Genomic DNA, 18976 nt, shown 5'->3' with positions numbered 1-18976 from the left:
CTTTTTGCAGTATTTTTCCAGTCATGAAGAACAGTACAATTTTAAAAAGCTCATCTGAACAGGTCTGTTTTTTATCAGTGACATGATGCAGGAAATCTTCTAGACTATTAACAGTGAAGAATCTTCCCATGGATACTGTGCACCCTCAATTCCAGTTGAAGTCAGTGGGAGCTGAGAGTGCTGAGCAGCTTGCAAGAAGTGCTTAGTCCCTAACTGAAGAGAGAGTGGAAACTGCTCCTCAGATTTTCAGGGTGTGTGCGCAGTTGGGGGATCGTGGCAGTTCTTTGAGGCAGGGAAACAACAAAAATTGTTTAGGTTATCTGTTTCTCATACTAATAGCCTTTTGTTTCTGTACATGTGATGTATCTTTTTTCTGTTTAAATACTGAAAGTTAAACAACATGCATTTATTGATCATTAAAGTTGCATCAAGACATACCTCCATCACCCAAAACCTTAAGAATGCAAATAAGAAGTTACAGAAAAGGCCTCCAGCATTTCTTGCCACCTTTGCCATCATCTACAGTGTCGTCAGTAATTCACTCTGATATTTCATAAAGCATTTCTTTTTGTCTTCAATGCATACCAAAACCCAGTATGTTTCCCCACTTTGGGGAGAAGGGATGGCTCAGTGGTTTGAGCATTGGCCTGCTAAATCCAGGGTTGTGAGTTCAGCCCTTGAGGGGGCCATTTAGGGATCTGGAGCAAAAATCTGTCAGGGACAGTACTTGGTCCTGCTGTGAAGGCAGGGGACTGGACTCAATGACCTTTCAAGATTCCTTCCAGTTCTATGATATAGGTATATCTCCATATTCATCCAACTCATGGTCTTACGCAAAACCTTAATAGTGACCTCATACTCTTTTGCACCAACAGCTCTGCCCATCTGACTGTTATGCAGTCCATTAATTTGGAGTGTTGTTCTACCTTACCATAGCTGGGACTATGCAGGATCCCCCTAGGGTGCAGCCTGGAACGGTGGGACCACTGTGCCCCCTTAACTCTCTCCAGTCTGGCCTGTCTCTCACAATGCCTTGCTAATGACCAGCAGAAAGCCTCTCCAGGCACTGTGATCACTTTGCACAACAGCATGTGGAGCCCCACACCCAGCTGTATTGCATGAATGTCCCCAGAGCCACTCATGAATCACACAGAAAAGCATCAGCCGAATCCCACCCCAGCTCCCAGCACTGTACCCCAGGAATATACCATCTGCTGCAAGTTTCAGCGCTGTAATGTGGCAGTGTAGACAGTGTAACAGCGCTGGGAGCTACTCCCCTCATGGGGATGGTTTTTTTGCAGCGCTGAGAGAGAGCTAGTGCCACGATTACACAGCCATGTTAAAGCGCTGCCGTGGCAGCACTTTCACGTTGCTAGTGAAGATGTGCCCTTAGTTGCTTGCAGTGTAGTTGGGGGCAGGAGAAAAGGCCAGCATATGGCCACTCTGACTGTTTTATACCCTCAGTCCTTGTGCTTGGAAAACTCAAGTGCAGACATGTCTGGGGCATTGCTGAGTCTCCCGGCAAGGTTGAGCAATTCCCCTGGTGTGGCCTCATGCAGGTGAGTCATTACATTGTAGCTCCTTTGCTGGACAGTGGTTGCTGATGAGTTGATTGATACCCGGCCTGGGTGTTGGTTACTTGCCTTGCCGTTGCCTCTGGGGAGCTAATATCTGGCTGATTCCCTAGCTTACAACATGTTTTAATGACAACCATACAACACAATTCTCATAACTTCATATGCATTAACGATATGCATATATGGAAAGATAAATGACTTTCAGCAGATCATAACCTCTCCCCTTTTATCTTACAAGGCATGCTTTATATGTGAGATCACAGTCATATATAAATGAGGAATTATGAGGGTTCCAGGATGCTCCCCCAAGGTACAGAATGTCCCAGGGACCATGACCAAGTTTTGCTTGACAGTGCAAGATGGATGAAATTGACTATCTCGTCCTGACTAGAGAAATGTCTTAGTACATGTATACAGAGAATGTTAATGAAGTAGGGAACCCCTGTAAAAGGGCCCTCTAATATTCACTGCCATACGTCTGTGCATATTAGAGATTTACAATGAAATAAGGAAGATAGGGTTGCAAGGAAATAGCACTACCTAATATGTAAGGCGTTAGTGAATTTGTAGTAGCTCCTCTTAGTTAACTGATGATTGTAACTCCAGCAGTTTTAGGAATGTTTAGAACATGAGTGTTTCAATACTATATATATACTGGGGTTTGGGCCCCAAATTTTATCCATCAGCTGAAATAGACTTCACTATCGGGTGAATGGTTACTTCATTCTAGATGAATAGAAGGGGCTTAATGTCTTGATGTCCAGTATTGCCTTTGACACAGTGATTTAGACACCACAAATCCTGCATCTTGGCAGGGGGTTAGATTAGATGACTCTTGCGGTCCCTTCTAACCCTGTGATTCTGACACATTCTCCTCTTTGCTTTGTGACTGTATTCTCCTGGTTCTCCTGTTTTTGCTGACTATTACCTTCAGTATCTCCTTTAAGGATTTCCTATTCTCTGGCTGGTGTCCCACAAGGTTCTCTTCTTGTTTGTCTTGTCTTAGTTAGCTTGCAAGATCTTTGGGGCATGGAATGTGTGTTAGTTATTTAAAGGACTAAACTGATGGGTTATGATAGTAACATAGACATCTTTTGTAGTAATTTCAGGAGTAAGCCTGTAGCTAGCTACTTGTGCAGCTTTGTCTTGGGATATCATTTGGTAGTTTCAAGACTAGGAGGATCAAAATAATCACTTGCTAACCTGAAACAATCTCGTAGAGTGTTTATTGAATTCATAATGATGACATTTTTTCTTTCAAGGAGGGAATTGTTTTCATGTTCATACTTAGTCCAAATTTCACTTAGCTGCGCTTCATTTTAAAGAGAGAACTTATTTTTAGAAAAAGCAGCAGAGAGTCCTGTGGCATCTTATAGACTAACAGACGTATTGAAGCAGGAGCTTTTGTGGGTGAATACCCACTTCGTTGGATGCATGTGTTTAGAAAGCATCTCTGGAATATTTTTTTTTTTTACCATTGTCTGGTTATTGACTAATTTTTATATGTGGTTTCATATCAGAGAAGTTCTTTCAAAGTCACAGATTATCATATTCAGAAGAGACATAATATCTGATTGTCTTACGGCCAATAAAAGACAAGGGCATGTGGGTTTTCTGCTGTTTTCTATTTATTTTTTAAGACATTGAAATAATAATTTTAAAGAAAACCATGCAACAACTATAGAACAGGTTTTTTGTAAACATTTTTCAGAGTAAATCTGAATGCTGAGATGATCAAAGGTCTGCAAGACAGCCCGCTACTTTCCTCAATTTTGGGATTATTCACACAGGAAAGTGCACTTTAACTAAAGCCATGATTTTAAACTGATTTAGTTAAATGAGTGCCAAAGGCTTTATGAACACTCATATTTTGGCTTTTTTCAGTTAGGTGAGTTTGATTAGAAATTGGTTTAATTTAAATCAAACTAAACTGCTCAAACTGAAATAAGTTTTCATATAGGGATTTGCACCAGTTTACCATACATCTAATTTTAAATCAGTGTATGTTAAACTGGCGCAACTTTTTGTGTTGACAAGACATATAACGTCACTTAGAGAGTAAAAAGAGAGAAGACTATCATTTTATGCAAATTTGTTATGGCCCTCAGTCTCCTGACCAGTTTGTGCATTGCTTGGTTGTGCAAGCTTTGGGAATCTTTCCTTACTGCATGTTGTATTGACAGTTTATAAACTCCTATATTAGTAATGTAAGCTAGCCTCTGAGAATACTTTTAAGTGCTTCTGCAGGAGTAGGGCAAAAGGTAGGGGGGTCAAGCAATTAAAAAAATTAATCATGATTAACTGTTAAACTATAATAGAATATCATTTATTAAAATATTTTTGGATGATTTCTAAATTTTCAAATATTAATTTTTCAGTTACAACACAGAATACAAACTGTACAGTGCTCATTTTATATTTTTGATTACAAGTATTTGCCATGTAAAAAAAAAGTTTTTTTCAATTCACTTAATACAAGTACTGTAGTGCAACCTCTTTATCATGAAAGTTGAACTTACAAATGTAGAATTATGTACAAAAAAACTGCATTCAAAAATAAAACAAGGTAAAATTTTAGAGCCTGCAATTCCAATCACTCCTATTTCTTGTTCAGCCAATTGCTCAGACAAACAAGCTTATTTACATTTGCAGGAGATGATACTGCCCACCTCTTGTTCACAGTGTCAACTGAAAGTGAGAACAGGAGTTCTCATGCCACTGTTATAGCTGGTATTGAAAGATATTTAAGTGCCAGATTTCAGTTACAACACAGAATACAATATCTATGAAAATGTAGGAAAACATCCAAACTGTTTAACAAATTTCAATTGGTATTCAATTGTTTAATAGTGTGATTAAAACTGTGATTAACTGCGATTAATTTTTTTAATCACGATTAACTTTTGAGTTAATTGTGTGAGTTAACTGCAATTAATTGACAGCCCTAGTAAAAAAAAAAAAAAAGTAAAATATTATTTTGGACTTACACAAATATGGGCTGTTTTTAACATTTCCTGGCAAGTAGTTAGACAAAGGATGAATTGGGACAGTTTTGACATAGGCCCCATTTTAGAGTTTACCCTCCTTGGGGTTCCTTTTGAACCAAATTAAATAACTTGTCCCTTTATTATATGAGCTTTCCTTTACAGCTCAATTCCTCTTTAGTTATACTACTTTTGTGTTAAGGACACTATGGTATACAGTAGTGCCTCCAAGTAATTCTCTGTGTAGCACTAGATGGCACACTGTGACTTTGAAACAATCTACTGAAGTCTTCTGGACACAGGAGCCTAGGTTAAAATATTGTTGGTGCAAACATTCAAAATAATGTGCAGTTTCTCACACACATTTATTGCATTTCATACTACCATGATACATATAGATAAAACAGTTTAAACTACAGTGCCTCATCTAGTAGAGTCTGCAGTCATTTTTACAAGACTTGGTTATTAAACACGATAGTGCTCATGGACTGAAATGGTTGCAAGATTGGGGCGTCAAATTGTAAGTCTGGTGCAGGAAATATCTCCATCTGTACTATCAATGCTTAAAATATTGGTTTTATTAAGGTTTTGTGGTTCATTTTCTCAACATGTACTGCAAACAGTTAACTACATGAATGGTTCTGTTGACTTCAGTGGGACTGCTCACATAGTTACATACTGTAACTTGAACTTTTAAATTAATTTTTGTACAGAGCCCTCTTTAAGTAGTATGTTTTGAATTTTGTTAAATGTACTCTAAAATTTGTTATAGGAGTTTTTCTCCCCCTCCATTTACATTTGGAAAAGTCTTATGGATGGGCCCGAGAGCAACATCACCAAACTTTTTCAGGCCAGCCCTCCTTTCCTCCCCCCTTTTCTGTACATATTTGACTGTTACTTCCTGCCTTTCAATTTGAGCTCTGTTCCTGCTGTTAACGGTAAACTCCCTCTTGCAGAGCATGAGAGAGGGAATATTCCATCCACAAAACAGTGAGACCAAGCACAGTGTGCTGTCAATTGAAGAAAGTAATCTGAAACGAGAATACTTTTTTAAAAAATTTCTTTCCGTTACAGTTATCTTCAGGTTTATTTATAATGATAGTAGCTACAACATTTTCAGATGTAAATGCGATTTTCAAATTAACTGTGTCCCTTTAAGTGTTTATAAAAACAGGCCCTGAAATGGACCTCATAATATGTACCTGTAACAGGGCACAGTGATGGATATGCACATCCCAGTGCACCTGTGACAGCCTTTGTGCCTTTAAAACTTTTGAATTGTAGTTGCAGGTGACATGCTCCTAGTTCTGCTTTATAGGAAATCGCATATAAAGCTTCCTCTCTCTTAAGCAAATAGAAGAGTCCCACCGCAGGGAAGGATCTGAGATGACTTTCTGCATTTTTCAGGCAGAGAGGGAGATACTTGCAGGGAGCAGGAGCTGATTGTGAATAATGGCCAGTAGGTGCTACCCAAAGCAGAATGATGCATCCTTTTCCTTCCCTGTTGGTGCAGAGTGGACAGCTCTTAGGGAAAGGATGCGTTCTCTCCCTCCTGTCTGGCTAACACAGGGAAACCTTCTTGGAATTATAATCCAAGGTGTTTTTTTTTTTCCCCCAGTTGATTTGATGATAAAACAAGCCCTAAGTTAAGGATTTAAAAAAAACTCACGGTTGGAGCTTTATATACCTTTTCTGCCTGGTGAAGCTGCCCATCAGCTCATAGTACCTTAAAGAGATACTGCGAGGCTAAATTTATTACTTATAAGGTGGTTTAAGATCCTCAGATAGAATATGATGTAGATGACCATAATACAAACCATTTTTAAACAAAAATGATATACTGCAGGAATAAAAGTACAAATATATGTAAGTTAAATATTTCTGGTTGTATATTTGTAAGCAAATTTTTGTTCATTTGTAAGTATAGGTTTTTAGGAATTTTCAGCTAGAGTACAGTGACTAAGATTCCTATTGATAGCTTGCTGACTTGGACTCTGAACATCATTTACTGCAGTTGTTACTTTTTGAAAGTCATATTTTAAATATTAGGTGGTTTCAGTATAATGCAATAAAATAAAATCACAAAGTGACCAATTCAATAATAAAATTCTTGCCTGCGTATATGTACCTGCCTCTGGAAATTTCCACTACATGCATCCGATAAAGTGGGTATTCACCCATGAAAACTCATGCTCCAATACATCTGTTAGTCTATAAGATGCCACAGGACTCTTGCTATTGTTACGATGATCCATATTTCTTAGCCCAGTTGTTTAATAATGACTTACAAAACAAAATTAGTTTTCTTTTTATTGCACTTTTGTCAACAATTATGGATGTACTGAAGTTAAGATTCTCCCTTATTTTCCCTCTTCGTACTATTGTACTGGAAGAAATGCAGTCTCAGCAGAGGGTCCTTTTAAAGTGAGCTCTTGCGTGTTATGCCTGTCTGAGAGGGCCCCAGTCTGTTGATCTGCAGTGCCATGGTATAAAGTCTGCCTTCTTAGTCAGGCTTTTTCCTGTAGAGTACCTGGTTGCATTCTGTTGTGAGGCAAGAATTTATTTAGTTGATGTTAGTCAATATCTGTTAATGTTTGTTTTATTGTATATACTTTCAAAAGCCTTGAACTGAGTATATTTTAAAAATCTAACCAAATTTGTTTCTTTAGTAGGAATCATCCTCAGGGATCCTTCTTGTATCCTTTCCTTCTCTACTATATCTTTGTGTAGTAGTAAGTTATCCCCTAGGGTCTTGTTTCCACTAAGAAGAAAAGGTATAATTTTAGCATGTAATAGGTGGTGGTCCGGATAAACCTGAGCTCCTCTCTAGGGTTTCTTTGCCATGCTAATGTGTATTTTTGGCCTAAGGTTTTGTCTACACTAGACTTTTTTTTGTCATGATTTAATTGATTGCCAGTTAATTCAAGATAATTTATTATCACATTTCATCTTTCTCATGCCAGTGTTAGCACACAGGGCAGAAATTCATCTATTCTATTCTATTCTATTCTATTCTATTCTATTCTATTCTATTCTTCTGTGTCTTTCAGCCCAGTGCCTCTTGGGGGGAGGGAAGCTCAGACCCAGGGCTCTGGCCCTACCCCTGAACCCCAAGCCAGCTGAGACTGACTTGCTTCCTGCTGCCTGGCCTCTGCCCTGCCTGTTGCGCCTCCTCCGGTCTTTGTCTCCCTCCCCTGGCCAAGAGTCACCTGGTTGCATCCCCCTCCTGGGTCTCAGGTTACAAAGGGGCAGCCATAGCATCTGTGCAGGCAGCTGGAGTAGTCCCCGCAGAAGTCACTCACCCTTATTCTCACCACCTAGACATTGGTGCAGTGCACCCACCTCATTCATGCAAAACAGTAAGGCTCACGTAGGCTCACATACAACATAACAAGGGAAAATCCCCACTACGTCACAGTATCACACTGCAGAAACTTTCCCTACAACAGAGAGTAGTGTAACTCCTCTTCAGTTGTTACAGTCAGTGAGACAACCTTTTGGGAGTATTCTGACAGTGATTCTGTGTTTCTACTAGTCGGGAGGAGGGTCTCCTTTTACCAGGCTTCATTAAACGGTTCTTTCAGATTTGTTAAGGTTGTGTTATCAACTGCTTTTAGCATTCCTGCTGTGATTTGGTCATCTGCTGCTGCTTTGTTGTTTTTCAGCTCCTTGACTACAGCCTGTACTTTTGACATCTCTGTTGGACTGATGTTAATGTCAAGTTGATCAGTTTAGCGTATTTCATCAAATCTGGTGCTGTTAGTTGTAAGCATTTTTTCATCTTTGCCTTTGACTGATCAATTTCTTATTTTGAAATTTTCACAAAGGATTTCAGTCATTTAGCAAATGTCTCTGTGGTTTCCTTTCCTAGCAGCATTTTCAGCTTCAGCTGCTCGGTCTTCAGCATATTTCCATTTATCTTTCCTTGCATTGGTTTTCACTTTTTTGATCTGGTTTCTTGTACTGGTTTTTCCAATATTTCATTGGTCTTAGTATTCAGGAGTTTTCCTGGCAGTGCTTTCCTTACCTTGATGAGATGTCTTGTATCTTGGCTTATCCAATTCTTGCTCTGTCTATATTGATATCCAACAGTGACTCCTGTAGCTTCAATCCCCTTCAATCCTCTGAGTGCTGCCCATTTTTCTTAAGGTTCAGTCTGTGTCTCACTTTGATCAGACCTGTTTCTTAATTCAAGATGGAATTTCTCACAATAGTCTCATTTTCATCTTTGAACTGTTGATTTTATTTACCACTTTCTGGTTAAAAGGTGATCTTTCTTAATGTTATTTTCAGTATAGCAATGCAGAGATTGTGGTCACTGCTAATATTTGCAGCTTGATATGCCCTTGCAATCTTGGACATATGACTTGAATCTTCAGTTGATGCACACAGGGTCAATCTATTTTGTTTTTTGTTTTGTTTTACCATCTGGTGAATTCCATCTTTCTTTGTGTTATGTCTTTGTGAAGGAACAGGGTGCTTGCAGGAACTAGATTGGATACCAGTCACAGTTCAATGAGTCTCTTGCCATTTTGGTTGATGATTACCAATCCATACTTCCCTGTCCACCAGGGCTGATTTGATTTAAATCACTTGTCAGGAAGACTCGATTTAATCATGGATTTCTACATAAAAGTGCATTGTTGTTGGTTGTTATAACTTTAATACATATTCTTGACAACTCAGAGGTAGATGAGATCCAAACTGAGTCTCTTTTACAGCCTGCTGCCATTATAGGTTTTCCCTTCAAGTGAGAGAATGATGTGGTAGATCTCAAATCAATGAAGGCTACACCCAGAAAGACCTCAAGACTTCTGGAATATGCTGCTCAAACAGTTTCACTTTTGTTTCTACTGCCTGTCCCTCCTTTCTCACATATATCTCCAGTAGGGTGACCAGACGTCCCGATTTTATCGGGCCTGTCCCGATATTTGCTTGTTTGTCCTGCGTCCCAACCGATGTTCGGTCGGGACACTGGACAAACAAGCAATTTTGCCCTCCGCTCCCGCGCACAGGCGGAGCCCAGAGGGGCTCTTGTCCCCCTCTGCCCTCAGCTCCGCCTCCTCCTTCCCCCATTGGATTCCTCGCCCTGGACCCACCCCCAGCCCTGCCCCTCACTGCCCCATTGGATCCCTCCCCAACTCCCCGCCCTAGCCCCACCTCTTCCCCAAGCATGCGGCATTCCTCCTCCCTCCCAGGTTTGCACATGGGCCGGGGCTGGGAGCACAGCGTGGAGGCTGCTCCAGCCCTGCAGCCCATGGGGCAGTGCAGTGGGGCCAGGGGCAGTGTGGAGCAGGCAGGGCCTAGGCGGGCGAGGAATGGAGTTATGCGTAGGGCGGGCATGCTCCTGCCGGGAGGGGCCAGGCCTGGCTGCCTGGTTTGCCCCCTGCCTGGGGGGGGTCCCCAAGCTCCCCACAGCCGGAGCGGGGCTGTCCAGGGTGAGTGTCCCGGGCGGGGTGGAGTGGAGCAGCCTCTGCTGTGGGGCCGGTGCAACGAAGGCCTGGAGTGGCTGGGCCAGGAGCGGGAGGAGGGGCCTGGAGCGGGGCTCGGTTGCACAGTTCGGAGTCCAGGCTAGGCCCAGGAGTGAGGGGATGGGGGAGCTGGGGGTGTATCGGGGTTCAGAGCCGAGATTTGGGTGGAGACGGGGCTGTGCCACTGCTCCGGCTTTTTTTTTTGCTTTCCCCCGTCCCGATATTTCATGTTTGTCATCTGGTCACTCTAATCTCCAGGCTTCTTGTCCAGATCTGTTCTGCCCCCAACAATCTTCTGTTCATTGAACTTTTTGAAACTTTGCACTTTTAGAGAGAGGTAAGGGTTTGACTCTATGTACACAAATTTGCAGAGGCACAGTAGAGTTGAGGTCTGTTATTTCTCACCTCTCTATATTATTTATTTATTTAAAACATTTTTGCTGTTAACAAGCATGTTATCTCTGGAGAGACAAATCCACAGTTTAAGAACTTTAAAACTATGCATCTCTCATGGTATCTTCTAGACTTAGCAGTGAGTCCTATTGGATAGATAGAAAGATTAACCTAAATAATCTATACAGAAGCCCCTGGAACCGCATAAGATTGAGCCCCTAATCCATGAACTGTTGGAACTCATTTACAAAACTTTTCTTAATGAATATATTGTCTCATACTATAGAATTAGAATTTATAATTCCTACTCCATGATGAGATATCTTTGAGCTATAATATATCTTAATTAAAACTATCTTTAGATAGATTTTTTCCTCAAAAAGCATTTAATCAAAAAATGTGATTTAAATAAAAAAAATTGATTTTTATCCACCCTGCTGTCTACTCTTTCCATATCCTAAGTGTTAAAGGTCGCCCATTATAAGAAGTAAATCATATTTTGATATTCTGTCAATCATATTCTGGAGGCAATAGAAGAATTCCTCTTTGTTCTTGAAGCTGTTTTCCTCTGGCAGAGTATAGCACTCTCTGACACTTTTGGTCCAGTCTGGTTTGGAGTCTGGCATATATGATGTGTTGGTTGATGTATGCCCAGTTGATGATGTATGCCCAATCTGTCCTAATGAATGCTACTCCCACTCATTGTTTGTTATCACAATGACTTGAACAGATAAAATTTTTCTTTTCATGCTAGAAGTGATTATTGATGTTTGAAACATTGTTCTCTCCTTCCAGTAACCAACTTTGAAGTGTTTTCTTGCTGCCATCATCAGCCTTTGTGGGGTCCTGGCTTCCACAGACTGGCTTTCTCCAGAACCCTTTATGAAACATGAGGCATTGGCAGCCATCTGTAATGGAGTGGTAACTTGGTTCCATTTCTGTAACCAGTGAGGTGGTTTTTGTTTGTTTTTTATGGGGCTAGATGTTTGCCTTGTGCTCAGTCCTTCCAATTTTATCCAGGTTTAGGAGCAGCAGCCACATCAAGGTGCAGCAGGTGCGGTTAACACAAGGTGAACACACTCATAAAGTTATAAACACTTCTTCAATGCTGGCAATCAATTTAATCAAGGTTAAAAAAAGTCAGTTGTAGACAAACCCCAGCTGAGGGCCAGACACTAGTTCTCATTCTGATTAAACATTCTGCTAGAAGATACTGTAAAAGCTAAGACACATGCCTCTTCTCTGTGAAAATAAATGAATATATCCATGCCACCGACAGAGTTTCTAATAGGTGGTGAAAATACAATACCCATCTCACAGCCTTTTACAGTTAATATTTATGCTTATGTGAAGATTGTCAACTGCAAGCCTCTTTTTGGATGTTTTAGCATTAATGCTTTGAGATAATTAATATATTAGCTTGAAATAGAATGATGCATTTTTCCTGTATTTCACATTTTCAGGCTTCTTTCCAGCGCTCTAATAGTCATGACAAAGTGAGGAAAATTGTTGCAGAAGAGGGTCGTACAGCAAGAAACCTTATTGCATGGAGTGTCCCACTGGAAAGCAAAGAGGACGATAGTAAGTATTGAACTTCCTTCCCCCCGACCTTCCCTTACTCTCCCACCCAAAAAAGAATGTTTAAGTTTGAAGTAAAAAATTTTATACCTAAAAATTTTATCTTAAATTTGATAACTGCTTAAAACATAGATATCATCAATATTTTAAAATGATTTCTTCAGTATGCTTCGTGTTTAATTCAATTATTATTTTGTAAAACGTATATAAAAATTGATAAAGATGAAATAAAAGGTATCTTCACTGTTTTGTCCCCTTTATTGACTGTAACCAGGCTGGTTACAGTCAGCCTCCTATGTGCCCCCTTGTGAGCTGGGTTTACCCTATAGGAAGTCTGCCTCAGTTTCCCCTCTTGGACTGTTCAAATACACTTCAGGCTTTTTGTTGGTCAAAAATACCTTCTTTTGGGACTTGGTTTATTAATAAAAAATAATCTGTAAATAAAACTCAAAACCCCCAAACAAAGTCCATTTATAGGTCCACACAGCCCAAGGTTTTGCTTCCTCCTTCCAGGATGTGTGTGGGGAAGTGCATGGGAAGAGAAAGTGCAAGAGCAAGGCATAATCTCATTGCTTTAGGGTACAAACCCTGGAGGTAGAGTGTGTGGTGGGAACGGGTAAAAACTTATTCAGATATCCCATCCTGGAAGTGCTGATAGCACAGAGTGGGCGACAGGAAACATCAGGCAAATTCTGAAGTGCTGTAGGAACTTTGGCACTGGGATATTCAGGATCCTTACTTGAACACTGTTGCTGAACTCTGGCAAACAAGGAGGATAGCTATATCCTTTGTGTTTATCAGCTATAAAACAAAATGAACATGGGTTACAATTGCCCAGTATTTCAAAGGACATTAAGACTCTACGGTTTCAGCCTCTGACCTTTTTACTGCAGTCTTATCCCAACTATCCTGCCTCACTGGCATTCCTTCCTGAAGCGTATAAGCCCAGTCTGCAAAGCTTTTATATAGCACAGTGGTTCCCAAACTGGGGGTCATGAAATGTTACACGGGGTTCTCGGGGAGAAAATTCCCTAATGGCAGACAGAGCTGTCGCCAGGGACCCCGGCAGCCCGGAGCCCCTGGACTTCCAAGAGCTAAGCAGATCAAAGCAAGCATATCTGTCTCACTGAGGAGATTTAAACTTCAAGACTTCTTCTAAGAAATGGAAAGGGAGATGGATATTTTTTGCTGTTTTTAAAATTAAATAGGCAGCTCGTATTGTTTTAAAAATTATGAAGAAGAACAAGTTTAAGCTTTTTGTTGTAACATGCTGTGATGCAGTAGGGACTGTCTGTGTGGGGAGTGGGAGAGCAGGGGAGGACTTTAGGGGATGGACGATGCCAGGGCCTATAACCTGAGCTAGGTAAGGGAGGGGAAAGGTCAACACCTTTGCCCGGGAAGGGGAAAAAGGAAGGGAGTGGCAAGAGGGAAGCAGTTTGAGTTTGGGCTTCGGGCTGGATGGGCGGAATTCAGGGTATCCTAGCTAGGATCCAAGCACCCTGAAAGCCCAGAAGGACTCGGTGGAGGGGTCCTGACTGTGCCTGCAAGCCCTGCTGTAACCTGTGTTCCTGTTATCCAATAAACCTTCTGTTTTACTGGCTGGCTAAAAGTCACTGTGGATCCCCGGAAGAGGGGTGCAGGGCCGGACTCCCCCACACTCCGTGACAACTGGTGGCAGCGGCGAGAGATACTGCACCCCGTGGACGGCGCTTCCTGCAGTAAGTGACTGGGGAGCAGTAAAACGAAGGGGTGATTAACCCCTGGGAGTGTGTGCCCAGTGAGAAGGACTTTGCAGTAACAGGGTCCCCCAGGAGATTTCAGCGAGCGGTCCCAGGGGCGGAGGAGTCTGCAGCTTGACCCTGGCAGAGAGGTGGTGACCTCACAAAGGGCTGGTGCACTAGGGGTCCCCCTGGAAACCGTGAGGAGCGGCGAGCACCCCGGCCTGTGAGTGGCCAGCAGGAAGATGTATGCCAAGCGGTGCAAGTGCGACCTGCTGGAGCTGTGCAAGCAGAGGGGGCTGCACCTGGGGAGGCTCACCAAGGACCAGCTGATTGCCCAGCTGGAGCAGGGAGACCGCATGAATGAACGGAGCCCTGTCTCTGAGGGAAGCAGCTGGGCAGATGCAGCGCAGGCACCAGTGTCTGTCCCCACTGGGAGTGGTCAGCTGGCGGACGAAGGCTTCCTGAGACCCCCCCTTCCTAGGCCTAGGGGAAGGGCGGGGAGGAGCCCAGTGTATACCGAGGGCACCGTGACACCCCCGGCCAGCAGGGGATCCTCCCGGCGAAGCTCACCCCCCAGCAGGGGATCCTCCCGGCAACGCTCGGCATCCGTGGAGCGGATGCGGCTGGAATATGAAAGGGAGCTGAAATGGGAGGAGTTCGAGTTAAAGAGGCAAGAGTTGGAGGAGAAGGCGAAACAGCGTAAACATGAGGAGAACCAGCGTAAACATGAGGAGAACCAGCGTAAACATGAGGAGAACCAGCGCCAGCGTGAGTGGGAGGAGAAGGAGAACCAGCGTAAACATGAGCGGGAGGAGAAAGAGAAACAGCGTAAACATGAGCTGGAGCTGGCCCGGCTGAGGAGCAGTGGGGCCCCGGCTGCGGTGAGTGAGGGGGGACCCAAGCCTGCAAAGAGCTTTGATAAGCACTTGCTGCCCCGGCGTAAGGAGGGGGAGGACATAGATACCTTCCTGACGGCCTTTGAGAATGCCTGCGAGCTGCACAGGGTTGACCCTGCAGGCAGGATCGCAGTTCTCACCCCCTTACTGGACTCCACAGCCGTGGAGGTGTACAGCTGACTGAAAGGGGCAGAGGCAGGGGACTACGAACTGTTCAAACAGGCCCTGCTCCGCGAGTTTGGGCTGACTCCTGAGATGTACCGGAAAAAGTTCCGGAGCCAGCGTAAAACCCGTGAGGTCACATACCTACAGCTGGTCAACCGGGCGCAGGGGTATGCCCGCAAGTGGACAGCTGGGGCCCAAACTAAAGAGGACCTGCTTGACCTATTCATACTGGAACACCTGTACGAGCAGTGCCCGTCCGACTTGAGGCTGTGGTTGATGGACCAGAAGCCGGAGAACCCACAGCACACAGGCCAGCTGGCCGACCAATTTGTGGACAGTCGGGCAGGGGATGGCAGGGAGGGGTCTCGAAGGAGCAGGCCTGCCTCAACGCAGAGAGAGAGTCATCATGGGACCTCCCAAAGGGGGCCTATGGAGAACCCCCCCAAAAGGGGAACATCCAGCATCAGGTCCCTCCGACCCACTCAAGGGGACCCACGAGACATGGGCTGCTATTGCTGTGGCCAACGAGGTCACATACGGGCCCAGTGCCCCAAGCTCAGGGACAGACCAAGCAGACCCAACCCGCAGAGGGTGGACTGGGTAAAAACCCAATTGGAGGAGGGGCTACATTCCCAGGAAAGGGGGGCTGGCAACATACCATTTGTGGATGCTCCAGGCTCTGGGTTTTTGGTTTACCAGGTGGGCGCGGGGCTGCCCCTCCAGAAAGAGTGCATTGTTTCCCTGGAGGTAGATGGGAGGAAGGTCACTGGGTACTGGGACACAGGCGCAGAGGTGACGCTGGTCCAGCCCGAGGTGGTGGCCTCAGATCGGATGGTGCCCGACACCTACCTCACCCTGATGGGCGTGGGTGGGACCCCATTCAAGGTGCCCGTGGCAAGGGTACACCTGAAATGGGGGGCCAAGGAGGGCCCCAAGGATGTGGGGGTACACCGATATTTGCCCACTGACGTGTTAATGGGAGGGGACCTCAAGGACTGGCCTAGTAACACCCAGAGCGCCCTGGTCGTGACTTGTAGTCAGAGTCGAGCACTGCATCCTGACAACGGGGAAGGTACTCGACCCGAGGTGCAGGACCCTAACCCAGAGAGCGGGGAACGCCCAGGGGCACGGTTCAGAGAGGCTGCGGCCTCAGACCCAGCCAGCAAGAGAGAGCCAGTCCCCATCCCTGTCCCAGCTGCGGAGTTCCAGGCCGAGTTGCAGAAAGATCCCTCCTTGCGGAAGCACAGGGACCGGACTGACCTTAATGCGGTACAGACCATGAGGAGAGGTTGCAAGGAGAGGTTCCTGTGGGAGAAGGGGTTCCTGTACCGAGAATGGGCTCCCCCAGGGGAAGTAGAGTCATGGGGGATCAGGAGGAAGCTGGTGGTCCCCCAGAAGTTTCATCACAAGCTGTTGTACCTGGCCCATGACATCCCTCTCGCAGGGCACCAGGGAATATGGCGCACCAGGCAGAGGCTGCTACAGAACTTTTACAAGCCTGGGGTCTTTACCCATGTCCGACAGTACTGCCAATCCTGTGACCCCTGCCAGAGGGTGGGGAAGGCCTGGGACAAGGGGAAAGCGGCTTTGAGGCCTTTACCCATCATAGAAGAACCTTTCCAGAAGGTGGCCATGGACATAGTGGGACCCCTCAGCAAGACGACCCGGTCAGGGAAGAAATACATCCTGGTGGTGGTGGATTTTGCCACTCGCTACCCCGAGGCGGTGGCCTTGTCCTCTGTCGAAGCAGACACAGTGGCAGATGCGCTGCTGACAATTTTCAGCCTGGTGGGGTTCCCCAAGGAGGTCTTAACGGACCAGGGGTCCCACTTCATGTCGGCCCTGCTCCGGTCCTTATGGCAGAAATGTGGGGTCCAGCACAACTGGGCCTCAGCGTATCACCCCCAGTCCAACGGGCTGGTAGAAAGGTTCAACGGGACGCTGAAGATGATGCTAAAAACATTTATGAACCAGCACCCGCAGGATTGGGACAAGTACTTACCTCGCCTGCTGTTTGCGTACAGGGAGGTACCCCAGGAATCTACCGGGTTTTCACCTTTCGAACTGTTGTATGGAAGGCGGGTAAGGGGGCCCCTAGACCTGATGAGGAACGAATGGGAGGGGAAGGCCTCTCCCGAGGGAGAGTCAGTGGTGGAGTATGTCCTGACCTTCCGGGAAAGACTGGCCGAGCTCATGGGCCTGGCCAGGGAGAATCTGGCCCGAGCCCAGAGGAGGCAGAAGGTCTGGTATGACTGCACGGCACAGGCCCGTGGCTTCACCACCGGGGATCAGGTGATGGTTCTCATCCCCGTGAGGAGAAACAAACTCCAGGCCGCCTGGGAATGGCCCTTCAAGGTTATCAAGCAACTGAATGAGGTAAACTATGTGGTGGAGCTGTCAAACCGGGCACATCACCGTCGGGTGTACCATGTGAACATGATGAAACCATACTATGACAGGGGGAATGTGGTGTTGGCCGTGTGTGGACATTGGGAGGGGCAGGGAGATGACCCCTTAGTAGATCTATTCCCTGGGACAAAAGCTGGTTCCCCCCTGGAGGCGATTCCCCTCTCTGATCAACTGACCCCGGGCCAGCACGCTGAGATCAGGGGGGTGCTGCATCTATACCGACAGCTGTTTTCCAACCAGCCTGGACGCACTAATTTGACTGTCCACCGGGTGGAGACCGGGTCACATCCCCCTATAAGATGTTCCCCTTTTCGGGTCACTGGTAAAACTGCCCAGGATCTTGAAAGAGAGGTCAGGGACATGCTGGCTTTGGGGGTGATCCAGCCGTCTTCCAGCCCTTGGGCCTCGCCAGCAGTGCTGGTCCCCAAGAAGGATGGGTCAATCCAGTTCTGTGTGGACTATCGAAAACTCAATGCCATCACCGTATCTGATGCCTACCCTATGCCCATGCCTGACGAGCTCCTAGACAAGCTGGGAGGTGCTCGGTACCTCACCACTATGGATCTTACCAAAGGCTACTGGCAAGTGCCGCTGGATGCAGATGCCAGGCTGAAATCGGCCTTTATCACCCCTCTGGGGCTCTATGAGTTTCTGACCCTGCCCTTCGGCCTCAAGGGAGCACCGGCCACCTTCCAGCGCCTGGTGGATCAGCTACTGAGGGGGATGGAGAGTTTTTCTGTGGCATATATTGACGACATCTGCGTCTTCAACCAGACCTGGGAGGACCACATGTCCCAGGTTAAACAAGTCCTGGACCGACTCCGAAAGACTGGGTTAACAGTAAAGGCTGAGAAGTGCAAGGTGGGGATGGCTGAAGTATCTTACCTGGGCCATCGGGTGGGGAGTGGCTGCCTGAAGCTGGAACCAGCCAAGGTGGAGGTGATCAGAGACTGGCCTGCTCCCCAAACCAAAAAGCAGGTCCAGGCCTTTATTGGGATGGCGGAGTACTATCGAAGGTTCGTGCCCCACTTTAGTGCCATAGCTGGCCCCATCACTGAACTGTGCAAAAAGGGGAAGCCAGACAAGGTGATTTGGACTGAGCAGTGTCAGGAGGCTTTCCGGGCGCTGAAGGAGGCTCTGGTTAGTGGTCCAGTTCTGGCAAACCCAGATTTTGACAAACCCTTTATGGTGTTCTCCGATGCCTCAGACACGGGACTGGGGGCGGTGTTAATGCAGGAAGATGAAAAGGGGGAGAGACACCCCATCGTGTACCTGAGTAAGAAGCTGCTACCCCGGGAACAAAGCTACGCGGCCATCGAGAAGGAATGCCTGGCCATGGTGTGGGCCCTTAAGAAGCTAGAGCCATATCTCTTTGGGCGACACTTCACCGTGTACACCGACCACTCTCCCCTGACCTGGCTGCACCAGATGAAAGGAGCCAACGCCAAGCTCCTGAGGTGGAGCCTGCTCCTGCAGGACTATGACATGGACATGGTCCATGTGAAGGGAAGTGCCAACCTGACAGCGGATGCGTTGTCCCGGAGAGGGGGCCCTGAACTTCCCCAGGTCACTGGGCAGAGTGACCCTGCTCAGTTCAGTCTCGAAGGGGGGAGAGATGTGATGCAGTAGGGACTGTCTGTGTGGGGAGTGGGAGAGCAGGGGAGGACTTTAGGGGATGGACGATGCCAGGGCCTGTAACCTGAGCTAGGTAAGGGAGGGGAAAGGTCAACACCTTTGCCCGGGAAGGGGAAAAAGGAAGGGAGTGGCAAGAGGGAAGCAGTT

General features: G+C 45.8%; 1 protein-coding gene across 5 annotated transcripts in view; it reads left to right on the top strand.

The window, feature by feature from the left end:
- Window positions 1-18976, top strand: part of SCAPER (S-phase cyclin A associated protein in the ER) — a 362895-nt gene that overhangs the window by 12341 nt on the left and 331578 nt on the right. For all 5 annotated transcript variants that reach the window (XM_030579108.1, XM_030579106.1, XM_030579104.1 and 2 more), the window contains one exon: window positions 11889-12006. In XM_030579108.1, coding sequence (XP_030434968.1) covers window positions 11889-12006 — 118 coding nt within the window. The remainder of the gene's footprint in view (window positions 1-11888; window positions 12007-18976) is intronic.

The sequence above is a fragment of the Gopherus evgoodei genome, chromosome 10, assembly GCF_007399415.2.
Source record: "Gopherus evgoodei ecotype Sinaloan lineage chromosome 10, rGopEvg1_v1.p, whole genome shotgun sequence".
Lineage (NCBI taxonomy): Eukaryota > Metazoa > Chordata > Testudines > Testudinidae > Gopherus > Gopherus evgoodei.
This window is presented reverse-complemented; position numbering and strand designations above follow the sequence as displayed.